The following is an 11305-nucleotide window of genomic DNA, read 5'->3' as shown; positions in this document are numbered from 1 at the left end:
AGTCCGCACGTTGTCAGCGACGTCCTCGTGGTCGTGGCAATAAAAGAGCTTGCGGCGCCGAGCCCTGCAGCTTATATAGCTTGGACGGACAACAAGCTCGGGGCAAGGAGGAGGAGGAGGCGGAGGGCGCCGTGTCCTTTGTGCACAGGTATGTATCAGTTGGTTTGAAGCATAAGTAGATTCATTAATCTGAAGTTGATTTTGGGGTGATTTAGAGCGATAAAATGTTTATCTATGTTCATCAGGTTGTTGTCGTGTGATCATGTCATGGCTGAGGATTTTGTCCTGATTTTCTTTTCAGTGTGCCCTAGTGATGTAATCATGCATGTTTTGTTGATTAGACATGTTCTGGTAATGAAACATATTCTTGAATTATAGTGATCATGAAAGTTCTCATGTATTATTTGGGTCGGACCATATCGCACAATGGGACATGGGGCCAGAGTCACTCCTGGACCATTGGGTCGGTCCCATATCCCTGTGTAGATTATAGGGGCCACCAGGGACCAGGTCCGGGCCAGAGCGGGCCGGCTCATTCCCAACTTGAGGCGCTACTACCGGCCCATTGCTTCATAGGTTAGGTTGCAATACGGGCGCAATTTGTTGCTTTTCCTGTCGATCTTTCTTAGCCAAACAAAACAGTTCTTGTAGCCAAACAAAACAGTGCAGTTTTCTTCTTCAGCTTTGGGTTTCTTTTATTTTTATGTGGCAATGTGATCTTTGTGTTCCGAGCGAGTGTTCAAATTTCTGCGCGTCCCCTCTAGATAATTTCATGGGATTTGGATTTTGGACTCTGAGGTTGCTCTTGTACCAGTATTTGTAGTATCTGTTCCTCGTCTGCTCCTTCATAGAGAAAGAGTATCTGTTCTCTGTCCTAAGTCCTAACTAGTTCTCTGTTCATGGTTGGTGCAGGGCTGCAACAGGAGCTTGTCCACCTGGGAGCAACAGAGATTGCGCACACAGATGGGTTCCCTCACAGGTAAATCCTCTCTTCAATTTCCTCATCTTACATAGCTAGCCGCATCACTTCTGCTACCTTTGCTAAAGCTATTATTTTTTCAGACGAAGAGGTAGCTGATTCTGAGAGTCAGGTGACTCCCTTTGCTAAAGCTGGGGTTTTCAGCAAGATGTCATTTTGGTGGTTGAATCCTCTAATGAAGATGGGCTACAAGAAACCCCTTGAGGACAAAGACATGCCACTTCTAGGCGCCACAGATCGAGCATGCAACCAGTACTCGATGTTCATGGAGAAGCTGAATGGAAAGAAGCAGTCGTCGTCACACGCCACACCATCATTCTTCTGGACTATTGTTTCCTGTCACAGGCGTGCCATCTTGGTCTCGGGTTTCTTTGCTTTGCTCAGGGTTCTTGCCGTATCAACGGGCCCAATTATTCTCAAGGCATTCATCAATGTATCACTTGGGAAAGGGACCTTTAAACACGAAGGTTATGTGCTTGCTGCGTTACTGTTCATTTGCAAATGCTGTGAATCTTTGTCACAGAGACAGTGGTATTTCCGCACTCGGAGATTAGGACTGCAGGTGAGGTCACTCCTGTCGGCAGCTATTTATAAGAAACAACAAAAGCTATCAAATGCAGCAAAAGTGAAGCACTCCTCTGGAAACATTATAAACTATGTGACTGTCGATGCATATCGGATTGGAGAATCCCCATACTGGTTCCATCAAACATGGACAACAAGTGTTCAGCTTTGCATTGCTCTGGCAATTCTATACAATGCGGTTGGTGCTGCAATGATTTCATCTTTGGTTGTCATCATTCTGACCGTACTGTGCAACGTTCCATTGGCTAGACTGCAACACAAATGCAAGACTAAACTTATGGAAGCACAAGATGTGAGATTGAAAGCCATGTCTGAGTCATTGGTTCATATGAAGATCTTAAAACTGTATGCTTGGGAAGTTCACTTCAAGAAGGTCATCGAGGGGCTGAGAAAGGTTGAGTACAAGTTGTTGTCAGCATTTCAGCTTATGAGGGCATACAACACTTTCATGTTCTGGTCTTCACCTGTTTTGGTTTCGGCAGCGACCTTTCTGACATGCTATCTTTTGAAAATCCCTCTTGATGCTAGCAATGTCTTCACCTTTGTGGCAACTCTACGTCTTGTGCAAGAACCAATAAGGTTAGTACCAGAAGTTATTGCAGTTGTGATACAAGCTAAGGTTGCGTTCACTCGGATATCAAAGTTCCTTGATGCACCTGAGCTAAACGGGCAAGTTAGGAAAAAATACTTTGTTGGCATTGATTACCCTATAGAGATGAATCTGTGTAGCTTCTCGTGGGACGAGAACACATCAAAACCAACTCTAAATAATATAAATCTGATTGTCAAAGGTGGAGAAAAGATTGCGATTTGTGGAGAGGTAGGATCAGGAAAGTCGACGCTTTTGGCTGCTGTACTCGGAGAGGTACCAAAAACTGAAGGCATGGTATGAATTTTTACTAACTTCATATGTTAAAGAAATAGCTGCCATATCCATGTTATGTTGACAACTGCATCATGTTTGGTTTGCAATTTATGAAAATTATGCTTGACAATATTTTCCAACATGAAGTATGTTAATGAATTCATTTTTTCGTAACAGCTTTATATAAAATTAATGATCTTTGCATAAAATTTCCAGATCCAAGTCTGCGGGAAGATAGCATATATTTCTCAGAATGCATGGATCCAATCAGGAACTGTGCGAGACAATATTCTCTTTGGATCGTCGATGGATGAGGAAAGATACCACAACACACTCATGAGGTGTTCGTTGGTCAAGGATCTTGAAATGTTGCCATATGGAGATTGCACTCAAATTGGGGAGAGAGGAGTAAATCTTAGTGGTGGTCAGAAGCAGCGCGTCCAGCTTGCTCGTGCACTATACCAAAATGCAGACATCTATCTTCTTGATGACCCTTTCAGTGCTGTTGATGCCCATACAGCCACAAGTCTTTTCAATGTAAGGATTCTATTTCTATTTCTATTTCTATTTGATCGTGAACTGTTTTACAAAGCTCTTTCTAACAGGAATATGTCATGAGTGCACTATCAGAGAAGACTGTTCTTTTGGTGACGCACCAAGTGGATTTTCTACCCATATTTGACTCCATTTTGGTACTTCTCTCCACTTCGAAGAATTAGATATTTATCTGTAATTAGCTTTATTTAATTTTTAGTGTCATCTAAAACTATTGATGATTCTTGGCAGTTTATGTCACATGGAGAGGTTATTCGGTCTGCACCTTATCAAGACCTATTGGTAGATTGTGAAGAATTTGAAGACCTTGTAAGTGCCCATAAAGATATTATTGGAGTTTCGGATCTTAATAACAGCAAACCCACTCAAAGACCTAAGGAAGTATCAATAAAGGAGACACTTGATATTCATCGAAGTAGATATACAGAGTCTGGGAAGCTATCGCCGGCAGATCAACTGATCAAGAAAGAGGAAAGAGAAACAGGGGATGCAGGTGTTAAGCCTTATATGCTTTACCTGCGCCAGAACAAAGGCCTCCTGTATTTCTCGTTGTCAATGATTTCCCACACATTTTTTGTAGCTGGGCAAATATTACAGAATTGGTGGATGGCTGCTAATGTTCAGAATCCTCATGTTAGTGCGCTGAAGTTAATTTCCGTGTACATTATTACCGGAGTTTGCACAATGTTCTTCTTGCTATCAAGATATTTGCTGGTCGTGGTTCTTGGGATCCAGACATCAAGATCCATATTTTCCCAGTTGCTCAATTCATTGTTCCATGCACCAATGTCCTTTTTTGACTCTACTCCTCTAGGAAGGGTTCTTAGCCGGGTAAGAATTCTCAATGAATGGAAAATACATTAAATTTCAGTTACGTGTTACACCAGAGATATTTCTTACGATAGATTAACTCCTTCTCTTTTTCTTCTACTACAGGTCTCTTCAGATTTGAGTATCATTGACCTTGATTTTCCATTTGCCTTTGCGCTTAGCCTTGGTGGCAGCCTAATTGCATATAGCAATCTAGGGGTATTGGTTGTTATTATGTGGCAAGTTCTGTTCATAGCCGTACCAATGATAGTTTTGGCAATTTGGTTGCAGGTAATCGATATGACTTTTTTTCTTTGTGGGTAAGGCTCATGTGTAAGATTATTCGATTTCAATCACCAATTGATGTTCTGTGCTGCTATTTTAGTCCGTGAGTGAATGAGCCTACAGTTTTGCATTAAGTGTTCTCATTAACCGAACCTGTTATGTTTGGTCATGCAGAGGTACTATCTTGCCTCGGCCAAGGAATTGATGCGGATCAATGGTACTACCAAGTCTGCTCTAGCAAATCACTTGGGTGAATCGATTTCAGGGGCTATAACAATCAGGGCCTTTGAGGAAGAAGATCGTTTCTTTGCTAAAAATTTGGATCTTGTTGACATGAATGCTAGTCCATATTTCTATAATTTTGCAGCAACTGAATGGTTGATTCAACGTCTGGAGATAATGAGCGCCGCAGTTCTTTCTTTTTCTGCCTTTGTCATGGCCCTTCTTCCTCAAGGAACCTTTAGCCCCGGTAAGCAATTATATGAACACCATGGTGATTGAAATATTTGGACAAAATTGAGTAGCCAGCTCATTCTATGGCCATTGTTGCTTGTATCTGATTTGCAAATTAAGGTGTTAGATCTTAGATGCACTGACACGTAAATGTTGGTACCTTTTCATTGACTCCTCCACTCGTAAATAGATGTCGTTTCACACATGACATGGGTTCTGGCAAACTTATTTGAACCGTACTTTTTATATGTATATGTTTGTAGAAAACTAGAAGAGAGTTATAGTATGGAAATAATATTGATGAAAAATCTAATGATAGTATTTTGACCTACGAGTGCAAATACTTTTTACTTATATAATACTTCCTCTGTCCCAAAATAAGTACCACTGATTTAGTACAAAGTTGTACTAAGTTATAAATTTTCGACTGAATATGTTCTATAACGCCTTGTATATATGAACTGAGGTAATAATGTTTATTGTTCCAAGAAAAATACATTTGCTGCATTCTGCCAGGCAAAATAAGGTGAATATAAAACACCATATGTTCTCAAGCTACCACTTGTTCTGATGATTTTATGTATATGCTTGTATCTTTTATGAAGATGCAGTTTTAGTCCTAATGCTCATGTGTCGAAATTAACTAAATAAAGTATTTGATACTATCATAGTAGAATTAATTCCAAGGGCATTAATATTACAAATAGTAGAACTAATTCCTCGCTTTGGTACCTTCACAGGTTTTGTGGGAATGGCATTGTCCTATGGTCTTTCCTTAAACATTATGTTTGTTGCCTCTGTTCAATTCCAATGCAACCTTGGGAATCAAATAATATCAGTCGAACGGGTGAACCAGTACATGGACATACAAAGTGAAGCAACAGAAGTTGTTGAAGAAAATCGACCGTTACCAGATTGGCCCCAAAATGGCAATGTGGAGATTAGGGATTTGAAGGTAATTTGACATAAATATCTACATGTACACCTTCCAAGGTAAAAAATTGTATTAACACTTCTTACAGATGTATGCAATTGATTTTCATTTGACAGATCAGGTATAGGATAGATCTTCCACTTGTACTACATGGAATCACTTGCAAGTTTGAAGGTGGAGATAAGATTGGTATAGTTGGCCGAACAGGAAGTGGGAAGACAACCTTAATTGGTGCATTGTTTCGTCTTGTTGAACCTGCCGAAGGGAAAGTAATTATTGACTCTGTGGATATCACTATGATAGGCTTACATGATCTGCGTTCACGTTTGGGTATCATTCCACAAGATCCTACACTTTTTCAGGGCACAATAAGATACAATCTAGATCCTCTTGGGCAATTCTTAGATGAACAAATATGGGAGGTAAGATTATACACAACTAACAATGTTGACTTTTCTCATCTTACTCAATGATAAGATAAGATTATGATGATAAGGTATCATTACCGAAAGAGTTATATTATGTTCCATGTATAGCATGTGTTTCCCCGTTGTGCGAGGGGTTTCCTAGGAAATACAAGTTGCATATTTACTAACATGCATGGTATTAGAGCCCTAGTTCTTTTTTTGTACGGTCAACTCGTGCTTGATCCTCTAGCGCGCCGTCGCTTCCTCGTCTTCGATGGCTATGCTGCTGGCTGCGGCAGTTCTCTTCTGTGGCTGCTTCCTCTCTTCCTGCCCCTATTCAACCAACTCCACCCAACCTGCCTCGCTCGACCCAAAGTGTCTTGCTCGATCTGCCCCGTCTTGCCAACCGCGCCCCGGTCCATCTCACCAGTTCCTCGATCTGCACTGCCCTATCCCCACCGGCTTGCACCGTCGCCTTCCTAGACACACACCACCACCCGCCTTCGTCATCTCCTAATTTTGCACCAAACCCTCCTCATGCCGTTCTGCCCCCAGTTCAATCTGGTCCACAGCCGTGCCTCCTGGCCACCAACTGTCGGCCTCTCGATGCGTCGCCCACTCCTCCCGCAAAAAACAAGTACCATGCCTTCGTCGTCAGCCTATGTTGCCATCCCTCATTGCCCGATAATTATTGGTGGTGCTAACAGTTGTTGCCTTTATGTGCATTCATATGCGTGGCGTTCTTCTCTAGGGTGTTCTTTCTGGTGAGGTCCCATGTTCGCCGCACCTGGTTCCTCTTGTGACTCCTACCCCGCCGGTGACACCGGCTCTTGCCGCGGATGCAACTAAGGTTGCTATTGATGTTGCGGTTTGACTAGAAGGTGCTGACATATGAGGAGGCTCTTCCCACTTACCATGATGCTCTATCTGCTTATACTTAGTGATTCAATGATGATGCTCATGTCGTGGTTGCTCTCACATATAGTGTTCTGCCTCAGTTTGCCTCTTACTTTATGGGCCTCACTACCGTCTTCGAGATGTGGACCCGTTTTCGCCAGCGCTAACATCCCTCTGGTGGTGCCTTATACTTGTTTATGGTCCGCCAGGAGCATGCTAGCTCTTTAGCAGGGTGCCTCCATTGTTAATGATTTCTATGCACAAAGTTTTGTTATCTAGCGCCAACTTGACTCTCTTCGCACTGCTCGTCGTGGTACTTTCCAGCGCGGCTAGGTTGTGCAATCACACCAGGAGTAAGGAGTTTCATCATGTCTACAAGTTCTTGTCTCGGCTCCACAATGCACGCTCAGCTGTTTGCTCGTGGTTGTGTTTCTCTTGTGGAGTCGCTTTCTGAGATTCGTGCTGAGGAGTCTCGCCTACGTGGTGCTGGTTTACTTGAGCTCTCCCTTTGTGCTTGTTGTTCATGCTCCTGTTATGATGTATGGTGCATCGGCTCTTTCTCGCCCAATGCTCTGGCACTCCTGCCAACTCCTCCGGGTGGTGGTGAGGGTAGCTCTCATGCTCATTGTGGCTACTGCAACAAGGATGGTCACCCCGAGTCTGATTGCTTCACGAAGAAGCGGGACAAGTGCAACAAAGCACACACATCTTCTTCTGGGACCGTGCTTCTACTGCGAGACCCTCACCCATTGTCTTGATTGAGCAGGATATTGTGAGAGTTAAGCGTTTGCTTGCCCCTTCAGGTTCTTCTTTGGCGAGTACTATAGGTTTTGTGACTAATGCTTCTGGCACTCCGCGAGCACCACCTACATAGGTCAGGTACATCCATAGTTTCTGGATTATGGAGCTTCTTTTCATTTGTCTTTTGATGCTTACACCTTGTCCTCTCTTAGACCCCTCGATTTTCCTGTTCATGTTATCACATATGATGGTGCTCCTCTTTATGTTGCTAGTCAAGGAACTCTAAACACTTCTTCTTTTTCTGTTACTGATGTTGCTCATGTTCCCTGACTTACCATGAACCTGTTTTCTATTGGTCAACTTACTGATTATGGTTGTCATGTCATTCTTAACGTTAATTCTTGTTTTGTTTAGGATGGTCGCGCGTGTACCCTGCTTGGTGTTGGGCGTCGCCACCATGACTTCCAGGGTCTTTCGGAGTTAGACTGGCTTCACGTTCCTTCTGTTGCCACCATTGTCGCCAATCCCTTTGCTTCTGTCGCTTTACCTACTGGTTCCTTTCAGCAGTGGCATCACTGACTAGGTCATCTTTTTGGTTCTTGTCTATCATCTTTAGTTCTTCGAGGTCTTCTAGGGTCTATCTTAGGAGAAATATCTTTAGAGTGTCAGGTTTGTAGGTTTGGCAAACAGATTCAATTAGCCTATCATACTAGTGAGTCAGTGCTCAACGTCCTTTTGATTTAGTTCATTCTGATGTATGGGGTCTGTCCCCCTTCGCTTCGAAAGGGGGCCATCAATACTATATTACTCCTTTGGTATCTTTTAGATGATTTCTCTTGCTATACTTGGCTTTAGTTTATGCCTTCTTGCAGTGAGTTTATCTCTCTATATAAGTGTTTTGCTGCCATGGTTCACAATCAGTTCTCTATGCCTATTCGCCTGTTTCATGCTGACTCTATTGGAGAATATATCTCCAAGATGTTACGTGGTGTCCTTGCTGAGTAGGATACTCTTTCTCGGTTTTCTTATCCTGGTGCTCATGCTCAAAATGGTGTGGCTGAGCGTAAGCATCGTCATCTTCTTGAGAATGCCGATGATCGATGCACCTCTTCCTCCTCCTATTCTTCCCTCCTTTTCTCATTATTATACTCGTTGTCCATGTGTTGTGGATGATTCTACTAATAAGCCATCTGCTTCTCATGTGCCATCTTCCTTGACTCAGCCTACTTGTGGCTTACGTCATCGCCTGCTTCCGCCTGATGACTGGTGTGTTTTTTCTAGCACTAGCGTAGTTGTTCTAGAGCGAACTTATTATCATGATGTTGGTGTTCATCCAAATGGCAGCTTGCGAAGGCAGAGTTACTGTTCTTAAGCGTACTGACACGTGGGATCTTGTTTCTCTTCCTCCCCATGTTTGTCCAATCATTTGTAAGTGGGTCTACAAGGTTAAGACTCTCTCTGATGGTTCTCTTGAATGCTACAAAGCTAGTCTTGTGGCTCGTGGCTTTCAACAGTAATTTTATCTCTCCAAACTCAGTGTTATGGATCCAAGGCCAGGGGCTGGGGGTGTCAAGAGTTATATCACTTTCCATGCATAGCCTGCGTATTTTCCCCAGTGGTTTCCTGCACAGTTACCACATGTACATGTATATATGTACAGGCCGTTGACAAGAACCTGATGTGATCTTTAATCATGAGGCAGTCCTCTTTTAGTATTGTTGCAATTCAGTATGAATTCAGCCCAGTTACTTTGATATACCTAGCGCTTTCAGAAAGTAAAACTAGATTGCTTAGGAGGAACTAGACAATTTTTTACTGATTGAAGAAATATGTACCCAAATTTTAGTTCAGGAGAACTCAAACAAGGGTGATGGCCTGGTAGGAGTGTAAAGCTACACCTCTTGAAGCTGAGCTTAGGATTAGAGCCCCCGTTTCTCAGTTTATGGCATATGTACATTTCAAAGGGAGTCACTAATGTGGTTACTCTAATTGTTATTATGCTGCAGGTTCTTGACAAATGTCAACTTCTTGAAGCTGTCCGGGAGAAGGAACATGGATTGGATTCACATGGTAGGAAACTTCAATTCATCTTTTTTTTTGGTTTATGTAGTTTATTTTTTAAAACAATAAATTGGCTAAACAGAAAACTCTGCTGTAACAAATGATTTTAGAAACTGAAAATAGGTGTGAAAATACATGTGACAATAAATATGTCAAAATGTTAGTAATCCTAGACATATTTAGCTATATCCTTTTGCTAGCATGGTGTTGGAACTGTCTCATTCATAGTACTGATCAAGATCTCATCATAATAGTTGTGCAAGACGGGTCGAACTGGAGTATGGGCCAAAGGCAGCTCTTCTGTCTGGGACGCGCACTTCTGAGAAGATGCCGCATCTTGGTTCTTGATGAAGCGACAGCCTCTATAGACAATGCAACAGATGCTATCCTTCAGAAAACGATCCGAACAGAATTCAAATATTCCACTGTTATTACAGTGGCCCACCGTATACCAACAGTTATGGACTGCGATATGGTACTTGCAATGAGCGACGGTATGTTTCTCTTACCAGCAATTTATAAGAAACATACAGTGACCTGTTTGTAGAACTCATCGTCTTATTGACCCGAAATTAATATGGAATGTACAAACTGTAGTTGAAGCGAAATGTATTCTGGATCTTTCCCATACTAATGAGTTATATATGAACACTTCCAGGGAAAGCAGTGGAGTATGACAAACCTACAAAGCTCATGGAAACTGAAGGATCTCTCTTTTGCAAGCTGGTCGAGGAGTACCGGTCACACACATCGAACACAGATATTTAGAAGAGACTGCAGATTTTGATTGCTCACTTGATAAATCAGCTCTTAGGAAAAAGTGTTATGCCTGAAGATATACAATAATCCCTGAATTGATCTCTGGTCAATGAGTATTGGTCAGTTTCCTGAAAATTTCGTTTGATATCTATTGCTACCAGAAATTCTGTGCAATACGCTGGACTGGTGAAGCTGAACAGAGTAAATCCCTGAAGATTTCTCCTTGCTCCAGTAATAAAATATAGAACGCTAAATTGGAGGGACTTCAAATCTGCAACCTCTGCCTGCGATACGAGTTTCAGATACGTGTTTGGTCAAGTCCTTTGTCGACTAGATAGTGCATTCACTTCCTCATCATTTACAGCAGCTTAGCAAGCTTGTGCTGAATGCGTCGACTTTATACATGAGGTTTCAGGCTATGCAATGTAAATATATCTGATTGGTTTCAGTTGTCGATGTATTTCTCCAACGGAAAGCACCTTGCCTATTTATATTGCGATGCATATCCGGAGTATTTGCTTTTGTTTGTACACTGGAGACAGAGCACTGTGATCTGTTTGAGAAAGAAACTTGGGAGGAAAGGATGCCATTGTATAGATAGGATCCAATGCGTTGTTTCTGCACATGGATTGGGTTGTTTCTGCACATGTTCATGGTTTTGAATGACGTGGCTGAATCAGTGGATCGGTTGCATCGTGTCTAAATTTTTTTGTTGGACATAAAGGCCCTGTTTCCACATTGAACTAGCAAAATCCCCGAGGTTGCACGTGCAGAGCGTAGCAAAAGGAAAATCCGTCGACTTTGTAAATTCCGAGGGTGGATTTAAGGTTCATTAGCTTTCTCATTCTACTTTTTCACTATGAAGAAAAATCTTCTAATCCAAGAATGACTATTGATTAACAAAATTGGATATTTTTTAACTTTTTAAATGGGTACCTGCACCTTTGGGCTTCTTTGCTTCGCTGGATTCTGAA

General features: G+C 42.1%; 1 protein-coding gene across 1 annotated transcript; it reads left to right on the top strand.

Moving 5' to 3' along the window:
- Positions 1-31: 31 nt before the first annotated feature.
- On the top strand, positions 32-10927 carry LOC125522352 (ABC transporter C family member 10-like). The gene is made up of 13 exons (XM_048687415.1): positions 32-148; positions 913-979; positions 1063-2450; positions 2646-2966; positions 3035-3121; positions 3216-3815; positions 3921-4085; positions 4254-4548; positions 5273-5487; positions 5583-5888; positions 9518-9581; positions 9827-10066; positions 10231-10927. Exons 2-13 carry the CDS (start codon positions 964-966, stop codon positions 10338-10340), a joined length of 3807 nt encoding a protein of 1268 aa, XP_048543372.1. The 5' UTR covers positions 32-148; positions 913-963; the 3' UTR covers positions 10341-10927.
- The last annotated feature ends 378 nt before the right edge of the window (positions 10928-11305 follow it).

This window comes from Triticum urartu, chromosome 7, assembly GCF_003073215.2.
Source record: "Triticum urartu cultivar G1812 chromosome 7, Tu2.1, whole genome shotgun sequence".
Taxonomy (NCBI): domain Eukaryota; kingdom Viridiplantae; phylum Streptophyta; class Magnoliopsida; order Poales; family Poaceae; genus Triticum; species Triticum urartu.
The sequence above is the reverse complement of the archived record's forward strand: the minus strand, read 5'-3'. Positions and strand labels throughout refer to the sequence as shown.